The sequence below is a fragment of the Petaurus breviceps genome, unplaced genomic scaffold (genome assembly GCF_028583685.1).
Source record: "Petaurus breviceps papuanus isolate PSGF00001 unplaced genomic scaffold, PetGlider_PUasm1.0 490, whole genome shotgun sequence".
Taxonomy (NCBI): domain Eukaryota; kingdom Metazoa; phylum Chordata; class Mammalia; order Diprotodontia; family Petauridae; genus Petaurus; species Petaurus breviceps.
Window position 1 is genome coordinate 10,140,616 of NW_027186352.1, and position 17,092 is coordinate 10,157,707.

Sequence of the window (17,092 nt, forward strand, 5' to 3'; positions counted from 1 at the left end):
TGACTTCCAAGGATGCTGAGATGGATGGTGCTGCCAGAGCTCCCTTCCCAGGTGCCTTCTTTCTTTTCTTTTATCAGCTTCCCTGATCACTGTGGATGAAATGTGCTCGCCAATGCAGGACTTGATTTTAATGGGCTGTTGTTTTTTGCCGAGTAAGTGGGCTGGGCTGTCCTCCCCGGTGACTCAGCAGCCTTTTGCTGGCGTTGCCGTGCTCGGAGAGAGGAGAGCCATTTCACCCAAATCATCCCAATCTGCCTGGCAGGTTGTTCTTTTTTTTTTCCTTTGTTCTGTTTTTTTTTTTTTTAATAAAGCAGGGTTCTCATATTGAATGATCACGGGATGGTTTATAAATGGTTTTTCATTCTATGGGAAGTTATTCACTTTGAACTCTTAGTCATCCCCATGACCAAATTCAATTCAAGGAGAGGTCAGTAGAGTAAATGGCCAGAGTAGCATTGTTACATCCATTTCCTGACAAAGTAACTTCCCTGGAAGAAATGAATGGCAGCAAACAGAATCCCATAACCTTGGCTGCTACTCTGACTCAACTCTTCAGTCACCAATTCTGCCATTGCTGACGATGCCTTTTCCTGGAGGTTGGAAATCAGTGAGCAGTGTATGCGTGTGTGTGTTGAGTCTGAGATCTGGCTTTTGGTTCTTTGTGCAAAGTAGTATTCTTCCCTGGCAACAAAACCCCAAGGCCCAGCTGTCCTTAGGACATGTACACATTCAGAGCATCTTATGAGGTGATCCCAGCCCCCGGGGAATAAAGACCTGGGTTTGGCTTAAGAGAGTCTCACCTGGTCCATTCATCCATTCAACAGGCATTAATTAAGCACCTGCTATATGCTAAGCACCAAGGGTTGCTTTTAGCATGGATGTGAGATCACAGAAGTCAGTGACGGGTCTGGCACAGGGAGTTGGGTCCATCACAACAAGTTTGCTCTGAGCTCCTGTCTGTGTTTTCCCAGGATTCTCACTTTTCAATGTTACCATGGCAACTGACTCAGCAGTAGAAAAAGCCTTTAGCCTGTCTGTATTCAGCATGCTCCTGTTTTTTTTTTTTAAAGGGGTCTTCATGCCTTCTTTCTCCTCAATCACTGAAGCCTCCATTGTTTGGGTGGTTCTTTCCAGATGTTGGTTCCTTGAGCCCTAAGTCAGCGTGCATTTTAGGTGGCCATCACCCAGTGGAATAAAAAAAAAACCCAAACTCATTCATTGACCAAGACCTCCATCTTGGAACCAGCTCATAAGCCGTCTTCTTTCCAAAGCAATGGACTCTTAGTCACATTCCCTTGAGCTGCCCATTTCCCCGAGCCTTTTCCTCCATCTTTGCTGCTTGCTGACATTTCCTCTCCTTCCCCACGGCTGCATCCTCATTTCCTTTCATTTCCCTTCCTCTTGTTCATCCCAAACACTCTCTGGAAGGCCTCTGGCAAGTCGATATATTTTGCAAAATGTCAAAACTTGCTGAGGTGGCAGATCCTGAACTTGTCAGAGACATAGACATGTTCTAAAGGCAACCATTCCCAAGGCAAGAGAGCCAGAACACATCTTGCCTTCGAGGAAAATCTGTCCCCAAGCTATCGGCAAGTTAGGAGTGACCGAAAAAGGAGGAGCGCTGAATTAGGCAAGGCAGAGAAGGTGAAAGCTTCTGTTCATGCACACGAGGGTCGGGTCTAAGAAATGGAAATAGTGAGTCTGGAAAAGAGAAGGGAAGTCTTCTTCAAGTACCTGAAGGACCAGCTATACAGCAGAACCTAGATTTGTACTCTTTGACCCCTGAGGGCGGAGCAAGAAGGGATAGAAATGGCCCAAAGACAAATGCCCACGATTTAAGCCACCGAAGAGTGGAGCATGCTGCAGGGGGTGTAGTGAGCAATTCAGAAGGTATGGTTTTGTTTTTTGTTTGTCTGAGAAATCATTTGGACACATTAGCCACTGAAACCCCTGTGACTCAGAAATTCTGTGATTCTTCAGTGGAAACAGTCCAGGGCCTGGAGACAGCCAAGCTGGGTTTGAATCTCAGGTGTGCTAGGACAAGCCTGGTGAGCTCAGGCAGTGAAGAGCCTTCCTCGGTCTCAGTGATCCCCAAGGCCCTTTACCCTCTGGCCTCCACATCAGAGGAAATGAGAAGAACTCAGGTCACTTGGCCCTGTACATCCCCTAGGGCTTGCTCCCATTTCCTCTCCACGTCAGTGGTATCTACACTTGTTGATCAATGACAGGATGTGACCATGACACAGGATTACTGGGGACATCGTCACAGGAAGCCTCAGTCCCTGCCAGCCCAGCTGGGGGACCTGCACTGTCAGCTAGGTCAGAGGTGACAGGGCCAGACTGGGCTTCACCCTGAAGAGTTCAGATTGTCTTTCTTCTGCACAGTCGTGTGGGCCAATCTGAGGACACAGGGGCCTTCTTGTGAAAAGCTTTTACACATAGAGAACCTTTTGAGACCTTTGCTGACTCCCCAGCTACAAGAGCCTCCCCTCCCCCATGCCCCATTACCTTGGGTTTATTTTGTACATATGTGATATGGAGATGGGGGGAGATTGAGTGATTTAATCAGCCATCCACACTTAAGATGCCCCCAATATCAATCCCACAGGTCTTAGACAAAGTGTGGAAAAGTCTTTTGATAAGGACACAAGCATGGCATTCCAGCACCACTGGGGGGAAGAGAAGGGAAGAGAAGGTAGAGAAGGGAAACATGGCAGAGAGCCAGCCATGATCTCTACAAGCATTTCAGTAAGAGTGAAAGCCCCAGGATGGAGAAAGGCCCTAAAAAGGTCAGCTCTCTCCCCAATTTCTCCTTGCCTCTCTCTCCATAGACACTGTAATATAATCGGCTATTACAGCATCCAAACATTTCCAGTGAACTGAACTTTACCTCAACTACAAAGAGGCCAGGGGTTAATTAGAGACATATATAAATGCAAAGTTAGGAAGACAGTCCAGCCTCTGCCTAATGTGAGGAATTGTCCCAAGTGAGGGCTCAGAGCAATTAATAACTAGGCCAGGGATGGGGAACCTGCGGCCTCAAGGCCTCATGTGGCCCTCTAGGTCCTCAAGTGCAGCCCTTTGGCTGAATCTAAACTTCACAGAACAAGGAATTGACCCATCAATAAGTATTTGGTGAAGTTCCTCCTGGGAGTTCGACACTGTACTAGGCACTGAGGGTACAGATATGAAGAGTGGGACAATCCCTGCTCTTCAGGGGCATCATCCATATAGAGGATCATCCAGCGCAGTGTCTGGAGAGTAGTTCAGACCCATAATGGGTTTGGGGGCAGTAAAAATGGTGGGGATGGTCCAAGAAGAAGGAGACCCTGGAGGCACACCCAAAGCCCCCTTTAAAAGGACCTTTACATAAACAGGACAGTAGAAAATTATTGGATCATTTAAACAGATGACTTACCTTGTAAATCTAATTTTGTAGCTAGCCTGGCCCATTTTTACCCAAGGCCTGGGTAGCTTAGTAGATGGAGATCTGAACTAAGAGGCAGAAGGACCACCCAGCTGTGTGACCCTAAGCAAGTCTCTTCACATCTGGGCTTCACCTTCCTTGTTTGTAAAAATGGGATGATAAGAACACCCAGCTGGAAGGGTCTTGAGAGGACTCAATGAGAGTGTGTACAAAGCCTCCAGGTCTGTTATTTACCATGTGCTGGGCCTGCTTCTCCAACCTCAGGCCCAGTGGTTGGGTTTGGATTCCCAGGCTGTGCTTAAATATTCCTCTTCTCTTCCAAACCCCTTCTCTCCTCCTCCTCCTCCTCCTCTTCTTCCTCCTCCTTCCCCTCCTCCTCCACCTCCACCTTCCCCTCCTCCTCCTCCTCCTCCTCCTCCTCCTCCTCCTTGTCCTTCTGCCTCATTCTGATACTTGTTGGGCCCTCCTCATTCTGAAAAACCAGCATCCTTATTGCCAAACCCGACCCTTCTCTCTATTTGATTCTGTCACAACTTCTGTGCTTTATTAAATCCTGTTCGAAAATCCATCTCTTTCCTTTCTCCTTTCCTGCCCCTTCCCCTTCCCTCTGCCCAGCCAGGAACCACTTCATCCTCCAAGTGCATGATCCCAAATGGTTTTTAGGGAAAGTAGATCATACAACTGAAACTGCTGAAAACCTCATCTTTTGGTCATCTAAGGAAGGCAAGGGACTGATCCATTTACAGGGGTTTTTATAAGTACATTATAATTCTCCCTAGAGCAGGGATGAGGGGAGAGAAGTTTACATGCATAAGATGAGCAAAGGGTTAATTACAAGGGAAGAAGGCTGCCGTTTTCCATGGCAACGTGTAATCAATTGGACTTGTGGAGTTCAAGGAGTCTCCAGCCCACTAGAAGACTTCCACATGACTTTTTGCCACCATCATCATAAATGAGAAAATGGGGGGGTGGGGGGAGAACTCCTATTTCAGTTTCTCTACTAAAGTGATATCAAATTGGGTTGTACATTTAGAACTGGAAGGGACCTTGGGTGTCATCTAGGCCAACCATCCCATGTGGCCGAGGAGAAAACAAGGAAAATATCCTGCCCAAGGTTACGAAGCTAGATTGTAGCCAAGGTAAAATTAGAGGGGAAAGAGGGGAGGAGAGAGAGAGAGAGAGAGAAATGGAGGGAGGGGAGGAAGGAAAAAAGAACAAAAATTAAAGACAAAAATAAAGGAGAAAGTAAATGATCAAAGGAAAAGAACACAAGAAAAAGAAAACTAAGGCTTAATTTCCTTTTACAGCAAAAAATATGTTCTGATTTTGTTATCAGGAGTCACCAGAGAAGGCTGTGATTGGTGGAAAGGAGAAATACTAAAATATTCCTCATCGGGGTCTCTAAGACAAAAGCAGTTGGTGATGAAAGACCTGTGCTCAGGAGAGAGGTTAGGTGTGGATCTATAGACCTGGGGAACATCTGCATAGAACTAATTGAGTCCTTGGGAGTTGATGAGATCACCAAGGGAAAGAATACAGAGGGGGGAGAGAAGAGGACCCAGGGCCATCTCATGGGTTCCCAGCTTGAGGAGCCAACAAAGGAGAATGAGAAGGCGTGGCCAGACAGGCAGGAGGAGAAGCAGCATGAAAACTTGGAGAGGAAATATCCAGGAGAAGAGAAGGCAGAGGAGGGAATGTCACCGTGCTGGGAACTGAGAAGTGACCAGGAGGGAGGGAGAGCAGCAGCTGGCCAGGCCCTAGGGCAGCGGTGGCAGCACCCTGAGATTCTATCCACTGATGGAGATAAACACACTATGTCTTCTAGGACTTCACCAGCTAAGACTGACCACAAGAAACCAACACCAGAAATGTACGTTCTCAAAACTGGGGAGTTGTTTGTGATCTAAAAATAATCACAATTAGAATTCACAAAAACTGACAAGTTGGAGAAAAAACGGCCCCATGGAAACAGAGTTAATTTGTAAAGATGAGTTAAGGTTGCCCCCTTTAGGGACATAGAAGCACAGCATAGGGAAAGACAGTCCATGAGCAAAGAGAGAAAAAAAGACCAGAAGTCCACAGCTGACCACAAGCTGAATGTGGCGTCCATGAAGTAACAGACCTCTCTATGAATAAGACCTAGAAACTTTCTCCTTGGCTATCCTATGGATCAGCCATCCTCAGTTGACATATTTTGTCCTGTTTGGTTTAGGAAATTGTCAGATTCCTGAGGGCAGGTCCTCAATATCCCCATACAGAGCCTTGCACACTGTGGAGGCTTAGTAAAGTGTTGTGGAATTGGGCCAACGTACCTTTCAAGTGCATGTACTTGGCCCAATTCCACAACAGTGGCTCAGGAGTGGCAGAAGGTCTGGACAGCCAGTCCTACGGGCTCTGGGAGCCTTTCAGCCCCTGGGCTGGCATCGCTCTTAGAGTGTCCAACCCACACCCAACAGTCATCATCCAGCCTTTGCTTGAGGGCAGCAGTGAGGGGGAACCACCCAAGGGAATCTATTCTCGGCTTTCTGTGGGCATGTCAGGGGATCCCTGATCTCTTAAAGGTTGTTACTTTTGGTGACTACCATGCCTTCCTAGCCTCTTGGAATGTCATCAAACTCCTTACATCAATTCTCTAAAGAGAATTCACTCATGATGATCATGATGATGATGATGATGATGATGATGGTGATGATGATGATGATGATGATGATGATGGTGATAGTGATGGTGATGATGATGATGATGATGATAGCAGTCATATGCACATTGTTCAGGTGGTTCTCCCCCTGCTACTTTGGTTTCTCACACAAGTGTTCCTTTTTTGCCCCTTTCAATATACAAAATGTTTACATCAGAAAGGAGCAACACCATTAACTGCCTTGCCCACACAACACATCTGCCCCTGCCCCCTGTCTTTCTCCCTCCTCTGAATATCCCTACATCCTGATTCTGACCGTGTCACTTCCCAGCTCGAGAAGCTGACCCGTAAGGTAAAGTACCATCTCCTCTCTTTGGCACTTACAGACCTTCATGGTCCTGCTCCAGCTGACTTGTCCAGGCTTATTGTTCTCCCTCCTCCATCCCACAATACAGCCAGATGGACCTTCTTGCTATTCCTCACATGACCTTCCATCTCTCATCTCCTCGCCTTTGCAAGGCCCTCTCTCATGCCTGAAATGCCCTCCCTTTTCACCTCTATAAATCCCTAGTTTCCCGGTCCCCCCAACTACTAGTGCCTCCCCGATAACTATATTTTCTTTGCCTATATTTTTGTATATATCTTGCAAAAACATTAGTCCATACGCATTGTCTCTACCAATAGAAAAAAAGGATTGTTTCATTTTTGTCTTTGCAACCCCAGCACCCAGCCCTGTGCCAGGTGTATTTGTGGAAGCAGGAGAGGAGGATGTGATATTAGTGGTGTCAGGGAATTCTCAATGAAGTTACCCCTTCCTACAATGCAAATCAGCATCTCCTCTGGGATTTGCAGTCTTTGAGAGTTGTTTGGGGCCCTAAGAAGTGAAGGGACTTCTCCAAGGTCACACAGCCAACATAACAGAAGTGAAACTGGAACTTGGTGCTTTCTGCTTCAGAGACCAGCCTTCTATTGACTATGCCAAACTATGCTTAATCAATGGGTCAATAAACTGACCCATAGGTAAATAAGCATCGCCTAGAAGTGAATCCCTGGGGAAATCAGGACCTATATACTAGGTCTTAAAAATACCTACAGATTGCCAGAGACAGAGATGAAAATTGAGGAAGCTCAAAGGTTTTCCCAGCTTTAAAAAAATCAGTCTGTAACAGGTCTCAGTTATAAATTTTTGAAAATTGATTTTAGATGTTGGTGCCCTGGTTTTCCAAGTTTTCTCATTTTAGTGCAGAAAATATTAGGCAAAGAAAGGGGCCATTTCCTCCACATCTTTTCAAGATTCCACATTTGGCCAGCAATATTATTGCTTTCTTTTCAGTGAAGGAGATTCTGTTAGTCAGGCTTCTGAGTGTGAAATGCCAGTAATTAATTGAAGCTGTAATCCCAGCATTCCTGGGGAAAGATGCACACCCTCACAGCAACTGGTTTGAATCACAGCAAAATTTATTCTCTAAGAATATGGGAGCTTTTTGCTGATTTTCTCATGAGGTCTTCAAAAAGTAGAGCTTGGTGAGCAGCTGATCAGAGATCGCCCTAAAAGCCTGCCAAGGCAGATACTCAGTTCACATCTTTCTGTGGCCAGAGAAGGGAACATGCTTGCATGACAGTGTTGGGGGATCTCCAGCTGCCAAACTACTCTGGGCCTTGGTCAGCACTGGGACGGCTCTTGGGTGTGAGGCCCCTGCAGCCTCTTGTGGTTTATCCCTCCCTTGTAAAGTGAGCTGGGGTTCCAGCCAGCACTAAAGGAAATGAGAGTGTTTTATGAGACTTCCCCATGGGCTTCTCTCATCACGTCCAAGCATGAGTCATGTTGCTCTTCTGGGGTCTTTTCTCCCCAGAATTGAGTGGGGTAGGGCTGGAGGAAGCAAGCCTGCTGGTCGGAATCCTTTGTACCTAGATCAGGCTTGGCAGGAGTTCAGTCATGCACGTCCCCAGGGAATCCACAGGCAATAGCCACCTAACCCCAGTCTGTCCCCAGGAGATACATGAACCCTGAAGTACCCTTCACTTAACAGATTTAAGAGATGCTGCAAACCAGTGGGAATCCTGGCATTCAGCAGGGCCAGTTAGAGAAGGGTCAGATGTGGGAGAGGATTTCTCTGTATGCAGAAAATAGCTAGCCTTCACCTAAAAAGCCCAAAACAGCTCAAAAGAAATTATTAAAAACATTTGCAGGAGATGAAAGTGCTGATTTGCTTTGGTTTCAGGTGCTAAACCTGCCCCAGGGATCTGCTTTGAGAGAGTCAACTCTGCTGGTGATCCCTATGGAAACTGTGGCAAGGACTCCAAAAGCTCCTTCGAGAAATGTGAAATGCGGTAGGTGATGAGGCTCAGGAACCCTCCCAGAGAGATCACGGCTGTAATCAGTGGGTTGGCCTTTCTGAGGGTTCTTTGTGGTTATGTTTCCCCTTTCCCAGAGATGCTAAATGTGGGAAAATCCAGTGCCAAGGAGGAGCCAGTCGACCGGTCATTGGTACCAATGCCGTTTCCATAGAAACCAACATCCCCCTGCAGGAAGGAGGCAAGATCCTGTGCCGTGGTACCCATGTGTACCTGGGAGATGACCTGCCCGACCCTGGGCTCGTGCTGGCCGGCACGAAATGTGAAGATGGCAAAGTAAGACTCACCTCCAGGAGAAATGAAATTATATTAGGGTCATGTCTTATTTTGTTACATGGTTAATCATGAAGGATGGAATGAAAGGAGGCAGCGTGGAATGGCAAGAACACTGGGCTTAAAACTGAAAGATAGACATTTGAGTCCTTGTCCTGTGTCTCCCCGTGTGATCTTAGAGAAATCATGTGGTCCACCAGGGCCTCAGCTGCTTCATCCAAAGAGTGGGCAGACTAATCGCTGTCCTAATCACATCACAGCATCCCTGTAAAGCTCAAGCCAGCATGTGCTTCAGAAATTATCCAGTCCAACTGCTAGCCCACCATTTATGGTTAGTCTGCCATCAAAGACAGTGCACCATCTTTATTAAAAAAAATCCTAGAGTAATGAGATTGTTTTCCCAGGAAAGATGTACCCTCACCTGCTACATACCTGCCCCCAAACACACACACACACACACACAAGTAAGCAAAAGTCTGAAAATAGTCGATTCAAAAATATCCATTTACTTAAAATGCCCTTTTCTAAACCCACCTCTTGAGGAAGGGAATGCCATCCAGTTCAGAAGAAAAATTACCCTGGAATTATGAACTTCTCTTGGTTTCTGATTATCTCTCAGTCTCAGAGATGTCTGCTGGTCTCTCTAGTCCTTTTGGAGTGTGAAAACGCCATTCCTGTAACCAGGATGGGCAGCCTTTATGAAATCTTTTGAAGATGAAAAGCAGCATTATGTACACATGTCCGTAGGTCAATATGTCAAGGTCCTATAATTTTGTGGACACAGGAACTCAGACGCATCTCGTCCCAGTGACCCAGATTTAAATTCATCTACAAAGCATTCAATAAACTTTTGTTGGGCACCTACTATGTGCCGGGCTCCTTGCTAGGTACTGGAAAATACAGAGACAAAAATGCCCTCAAGGAGCTTCCATTCTCCTTCGGAGACAGAACGTGGGCACTGAGGAGTAGATACAAAGCAGTCTCTTCAGGGGCTGCTCCAATGTATGTGTGACCTCATGATTTCAAAGTTCCTCCTGAATGATGTGGGCCCATCCTCGGTCATTCCTGTCCATGTCCTCCCAAATGTTGGCATCCACCCCACATGCTGTATGCCTTCCTTGCTTTCTTACAGGGAGAGCACTAACATTTGGGGAGAGCAGGCAGGTGAGGGGACAGGTGAGCTGGTGAAGGGGGCACCTGAGCTGCCTGAGGCTGAACCAAGGTCTCCCTGACTGCAGAGCCATCCCTCTCTCCACTGCACTGCTCTTGCAATAGCTCTGAACTCTGATGGCAAGCTTTAGGTCTGGTCTCTGCTGTTAGACAGGGTAAGGAAAAGGGGGCCCAGGAAAGGAAATGCATGGATAGGCTGACTGCAGGAAGGCAGGAGAAAGCAGAAACAGGAGTAAAGTTTAATATGGGGCTGGGAGAGCGGGGGAGTTTTTACAAAAAATAACAATACCAGAAGATATTTTATGTCTAATAAATTAAGTACATATGTATATCTCATTGTAACTAATCTTTTACTCCATTTTCACATAAACCAGAGCGAATGACAATAAGTTCATGAAATGTCTCAGGAAAGTCCAGAGGCTTTAAAAAAATTTTTTCATCAAGACAGTTGAGAGCAGCCAACACCCCCATGCTTGGGAAGCGCCTGCTTTTCACTGGCAAAACAGCGGTCCGATCCTTCCCTAACATCATGCTGCCAGGAGGGGGTGGGTACCCAGCATCTTCTACTGAAAGCACAGAAGGCCAAGCGGTATCTCTCTCCTCCACACAGACTAATCCTTTCCCCTGAGGACATGGTGTGGCCTACTTTGGACGAGGACTTGAAATATTTATATTGTAGGTCTGCATGTCAGTGCTAGCTGTATTAACTTCCAGAGTCAAGCCTTGCTCCTGAAAGACACACAGTTAATTTGGGCTGCACTCAGGACATGCAGTGCCCATGGCCTCCCCCTCTCTCTCCCAATCAGACACATACTTTGCTTTTCTTTTGGTAGAATAGTTCTCATTGTTACTGCTGTAGATTTGGGGAAGCCAGAAAAAATATTGGGTTTCTGTTTGATTTTTGTTTTTGTTTTTTGCTGATTATTGGTTTGTCATGGAAATGATCGACCCCACGATTCTCCTTTGCAAATTCTCAGGGGCCAGGTTATACAATCTCCATGTAAGGCTGCTTCAATTCAATTCACTTCCCCAAATATGTCTATTATGAAATACCTACTATATGCCAACCATCTCTGAACTCAGAGTTTACTTTTTTTGGTGTGGTGGGGATGGATGCACACACACACACACACACACACACACACACACACACAGTCATTTCTGCTGGAGGAAGGAGATTCCCCATCAGCAGGGGGATTAGCAGGGACCTCCCTTAGGTCTTGATCCCTTAGCTGATGCTTGAATGGACAGATTGAGGGATTCCAAAAGACAGATGGAAAGAGGGAGAGCACACCAGACATGGGAAACAGCACAAGTGTGGAGGTGAAAGAGTCTTGCAAACAGGGAGCCACGAGTAGAACTGAATGGAAATATGGAAATATGGAGTGTGTTTCCCAAGAGGCTGGGACTCTTGCCCTAGCTTAGGCTGCGGTGATAGGGTGAAGGGAATTCTCCAAAGGAAACAGTCATTCGATGTAAGAAGTGTTTGGGGTTGAACCCTAACATGCTTAAATTAGACTTCTGTGCCTTGGGCTCAGTGGCCATTCTATCTCATGACAGGCCCAGCCTCCTGGGCCTGGATTGTGTTCTCCACCTTGGGAAGGAGGTAATGAAATCTTGGAAACCACTGGGGAATGTTTTAGCAAAAATTTGATCAGCAAGCCAAGAAATAATAAATGTAGGGAAATGGTTTCAGCTCAGCCGGGCCGTGGCTGAGGTCCGAGTGCCCAACCCACCTCCCTTGGAAAAGGGAGAAGTAAGAAGCAGCAACAGTAACACTAACTGGTGGTTCAAGTTTGCAAAGCCCATCACCCACATTCCTTGTGTTTACACGCATCCCTGACACTCACGGAACCCTTCTAAGGGAGGTTCTAGTCTTAGCCCCATTTTATAGAGAGAGATTGAGGCAAAGGTTAAGTGACTTGTCCAGGGTCACCCAGTTTGTAAGTAACTGCGTCAGCATTTGAACTTGTGTCTTCCTGATTCCAAATCCAGTGCTCTGTCTGCTACATTCTAGCCAGTGATTGAACATGCCCTCTGATATCTCATGCTCTGCATCTCTTAAGAAACGTGGTCCTAGAGGAAGAGGTGGCAGAGGCCATCTGGTCCAGCCCCCTTTTCCTTCAGATGAGGCATTATGTAACTTGCCCAAGGTCATAAGCCGTGCCCAGACCATGTGTATATGGCTGTAATGGAGGAGGAAGATGGCCAGGGTGGGGGAGGGCCTCGAGTCCTAGCCCTGCAATGATTGCTTCAAGGATTTAGGGATGCGTGTCCCAGAGACGGGAAGATTCCAGGAACTGAGCCCCCAGTCTTTAGCTACCTGAGGGCTCTTCTGCATGAGAGGGATGAGCCTGGTGCCATTTGGCTCCAGAGGCAGGACCAGGAGTGAGGGGTGGAATGGGAGGAGGGGCAAATTTAACATCGAGGAAACGTCCCCCATTGGCACCGGCTACCACTCTAGGTGGGTGGCTTCCCCTCAGCAGCAGAGACCAGATGGCCGCTTCTCAGGGACAGTCTTGAGAAGTTTCTTGGTCAGACCAGAGGTGGATTCGCTGGCCTCTGAGCTCCTTCCAACTGAGACAGATCCTCTGCTCTGGGTGAGAGACAGGGAAGTAATATGGAGGTGATCACAACCTTCCCTCCGTCTCCTGGCACATGGGCGTGTGCCTGTGTTTTCCTGACACCCGTGTCTCAAAAAATGTCTCATGTCCTTTTCTCGTTCTTTCCAGCTCTGCCTCAATCGCCGATGTCAGAACATCAGCGTATTCGGGGTCCACGAATGTGCCACCAAGTGCCACGGGCGTGGAGTAAGTATTGCCGAAACTCTTCTTGTCCGCCATCAACACCCAGCTGAGCGATGAATCACCGATTCCTTAAAGCTTTGGGCTTAGAATTTCTTGTGATAATAAGCCAGTTAATGTCTTTTCAATATTTTCCCCAAAGATATTAATTTTCCATGACCTTTATATCATATCAGAAATAAAATGTGATTTTTATTTAACAAAGAAAAATCTGATTGAGAAGTAATTATCTTTTAAATTAACATTCAGTGATAGAGAAAAGGATTTTTGTCATCCTCAAAATGATTTTAAGACGAACCGTCCTTCATGAAGAGTTTCCCATTAACATTTCAAACAGAGCTGTTTCTTTCAGGCATTAGCTGTCACAATGTGTCAGAATTGAAATATTTCTAAAAGGATTCCTCTTCTCTTCCAAAGAAGCCCCTGGCAACCCTCTTTTGTGGGACATTCAATGGATTTGAGCAAGAGAACTTGGTTATTTCCATCTGCAGAACTTTGAGAGGGGAAAAAATGACCTTAATTGTTGAAAACATAATTCATTTTTCATGATGAGCTTAAGTATCTCCAACTAGGCCATATTAATCTTAATTTGCCATGCTAGGGTTCATTGGTTTCTCAGAAATGGATGCTACAGAAATCATGCCCCAAACTCTGTTTAGACACATGGAAATCTTTGCCGATCATTCCCATGGAAAATGTGGTTTTTGTTTTTTTATCATTGTAAAGTAATTGCAAAAAATCACAGCATCAAAAGAAATTTACAGTATCTTTCCTGTAAACTCAGCTGATAAGCTATGGGTTTAATAAAATCATAGAATTTTTTTTTTGGAGCTTCAAGAGCTGTGGAGATCATAACTCTTTTTACCCAATCAGGAAACTGAGGCCCAGATAGAGGAAGTATTAACCCAAGATCACACACCTCGTTACTGGCAAAACAGGGACCAGACTCCCAACCTCTCAAGTCCCAGTCACTGAATCCTACAATCTCAGAGCTAGGAGCGAGCTCAGGGGCAGCTTGTCCAACTGAGACTTCACCCAGAATCCCCTGTGCATAATCCCCAGGAAAGTCACTATCCAATGGAAGGGAACCACTCATCGCCCAAGGCAGCCCATTCCCCCTCAGGGCAGCTCTCACTGTGAGAATAGGTTTTCTGATATCCAGCCTAAATCTGCCTTTCGCCAACTTTCTCTCCTTGCTAGTTTTGTTCTCTGGGTCCAAAGGGAACTCATGAGTCATTGTGGTATGGGGGAAAGAATTTGGGATTTGGAGTCTGGTACTGTGTGACCTTGTATAACTCACTTCGACTCTGGGGCCCTCCATTTCTTCACCTGTAGAAAGAGGGAGTTAGGCTTAACGACCTCTTAGGACTCTCCAGCTCAAGTCTATTTGCCATTACAAATGACCAATCTTCAGATCCTTCCAGTGGCCCATCATGCCTTGTCTACTCTAGTCTGAATGTGCCCAGTTTTCTCAACCCATTCTCAGATGTCATGAACTCAGTGCCTTCCCTACCCTGTTTACCTTTCTCTGGACAAGACATGGTGTGGGGTCTGGCTGGGGCAGGACCAACACCTCCCTCAGCCTCTGGCACCTCCTTTCCTTTCCATTTCCTTTTTTTGTCCTCATCTAAGTTGGTCGGTGAGCTCCCTGTGCATCCATATCGGTCCCTCTAGAAAACCTCTCTTTTCCTGCTCTTCAGAATTGTTTCCCTTTGCATCTTCAGATTTTGCTTCTTGAGAGCTTCCCTCCTCCTGGACTAAACTTGGCTGGAAAGTTTTGGGTCACAGGATCCTACCCATCCATCCACTGAAACCTCTGAAATTCAAGGTCCTATCAGACATTCCACTTTTCCTTCCTCTCCCTCATCACACGTTCCAGGACTGGTCACAAGGCTTTCAGTCTTCTACCATCCCCATCCTTTGTGGGACTATGGATTCAGGGCTCGTTTCCCCACCCCCACCTCCTTTCTGCTGATCTGAGGCTTTATGAATAATTAAGGATCTTAATTGTGGACTGTTAGAGTACTGTGCTTGTGACACCAAGCTTACCAATAGCATTCCCTCAGGGGCTCAAAGGTCATTGCCTACCCTTAGTACACCATCTTGCCAAATGCATTCAATTGGTTCCAGGAGAGATTGATAGAAGGAGAGAGTGTGTCTCTGAGGGAAGGTCTCTGAGAGACACAACTTGAAGCTAGGATATGCACTTTGAGGACAAGTAAACCATATAGCAATGCCAACTCCATCATTATTAAAAGTGGGGCTAATTACAGATTGGATTTGATGATGTCTGGAAGTCCATTCTAGTTCCAAGACCAATGATGCCACATTACCTGCAGCAAAAAATGTTTTTGATACTGCTATCAGGATATGGGACATCTTCATCACCATAATCAAACCTTGAAGATTCTTACTGTTTTAAGAAAAGTCATATAAAAGGTAACTCACCAAAGAGTTTTTTTTTTGTCTGTTAGTGCAGATGCAGGTACATTCACGATTCCTTCCTCCTAGGTTCAGTCCAGGGGCTGTCTCCTATGGAGAGCCTTACTTGATGCCCTCCTCAGATGAGCTTATACTTTGTGTATGTTTTCTATCTCTCCCTTCCAGCCCCTCAAATTGTGGTGTGCTGGTAAATGTTTAACAGCCAGCTCTCCAGAGAGAGAGAAAGGCAGGGAGATATAGTGCAATACTCTTTTACATTCAATCTTCATTATTGACATTTTCACTATCACTTTAAGAGTAAAAAAAATTGACAAAACAAAAAAATCAGGTCCCTATTTATAGCATTTACAGAATTCCAAGGTGTAAATGCTCTCGATGAAAATTTAACAATCAGCTGTCCTGAGCTGGCTGTAGCACAACTCTTCCCAGACCCCACCAATAGAATGCATGCTTCTTAGCATAAATCCAGGGATCATAGGTTTAGATATGTGAGAGATCTTAGAGGTCTTTATTTTATGACTGAGGAAACTGACTTACCCAGGATCACACAGATAGTAAGGGTCTCAGATGGAGTAAGAACTTGGGTCTTCCTGACCCCAAGTCCATGTTTCTATCCACTACACCACATGGCCTTTTTTCTTAAGGAAAAAGGCTATTTCATTTCTGTCTTTAAATCCAAATAGCCTACCAGAGCGCCTCAATTTCCTCCTTTGTAAAATGGGGGTTATAGTGATAGAAGCCAACTCCCAGGGGTATGGTGAGGATTGAATGAGATAATATTTGTCAAGCACTTTGGAAACCTTAAAGTTCTATGTAAATGTTAGCTTTTGTTACTTAATAAATGCTTATTGAATTATTGATGTTGAGCAATCATATCTCAGTCCCACGGAAGAATCAACAATCTCTATCAACAGACCTAACATTGGTGACAAGATGACCAGTGGTCATTCGTGTTGGCCAATCAGTAAACATTTAAGAAGCACCTACTATGTGCTAAACACATAGCGAGTGGTCCCACTGTGTGAAACCACTCTTGGTGATGTGGGGTCTGGACATTATGGCTGGACTTTTTGTGCTTCTGGTAATGCTGTAGTCAGAATTTTCCCCTAAAATAAAATGAGGGACTCAAGCATGTAAATGGAGTGGGGAAACAGCTTTACAAAGTCCATGAATACACATATATGGTGTGTGTATGTGTATGGCTTAGAGGATCATAGATTTATGTCTAGACAGTACCCGAGAGGCTGTGATATCCAAGCCTCTCATTTTACAGGAATGTGGACCCAGGCCAGAAGGGTCATGTGCTTCCCCAGGCCTTGTTCTGCTTGACCTGGGAGCTTAGGCAGACATTCCCAAGAAGCGCATTGATATATTTATGTGCTTCCCAACAATCAGAGCCATCCCAAAGTGAGGTGGGGACCCTTGGAAGGTAGTTAGTTCCCCGTCAATAGAGCTTGTCCAGTAAATACTAGGGCTATAGAGGGGATCCTTGGTCAGAGACAGGTTGGACAGGTGCCTCTGTGGTCCCTTCCCACTCTGATGTTCTCATGGGGGAGGATTCCAAACCTGGAAAGTTCAGGGAGGCTTCCCTCATTTTTAAGAGAAACTCCCATGCCCATCAATTGCGGAATGGCTGAACAAGTTGTGGTCTATGAATGTAATGGAATACTATTGTGCTATGAGAACTGAGGAGCAGACAGACTTCATAATAACCTGGAGAGGCTTATATAAACTGATGCTGAGCGAGGGGAGCAGAACCAGGAGAACATCATATGTAATAACAGACACAACGTCTGTGTGACGACTGACGTGGATAGACTGACGTGGGCTCCTCTCAGCGATGTAAGGTTATAAGACAGCTCCAAAAGACTCATGATGGAGAGGGCTGTCCCCATCCAGAGAAAGAGGTGTGGAGTCTGAATGTAAATGGAAGCAATACACTCTCTCTCTCTCTCTCTCTCTCTCTCTCTCTCTCTCTCTCTC

The 17,092-nt window shown here is 45.9% G+C and overlaps 1 protein-coding gene across 1 annotated transcript in view; it reads left to right on the top strand.

Moving 5' to 3' along the window:
• The window catches only part of ADAM12 (ADAM metallopeptidase domain 12), a 382,969-nt gene that overhangs the window by 326,158 nt on the left and 39,719 nt on the right, over positions 1 to 17,092 (top strand). The window contains exons 14-19 of the mRNA XM_069101636.1: positions 5,777 to 5,962; positions 6,066 to 6,201; positions 6,397 to 6,412; positions 8,288 to 8,396; positions 8,498 to 8,696; positions 12,596 to 12,673. Of these exons, the coding sequence (XP_068957737.1) occupies positions 5,777 to 5,962; positions 6,066 to 6,201; positions 6,397 to 6,412; positions 8,288 to 8,396; positions 8,498 to 8,696; positions 12,596 to 12,673 (724 nt within the window). The remainder of the gene's footprint in view (positions 1 to 5,776; positions 5,963 to 6,065; positions 6,202 to 6,396; positions 6,413 to 8,287; positions 8,397 to 8,497; positions 8,697 to 12,595; positions 12,674 to 17,092) is intronic.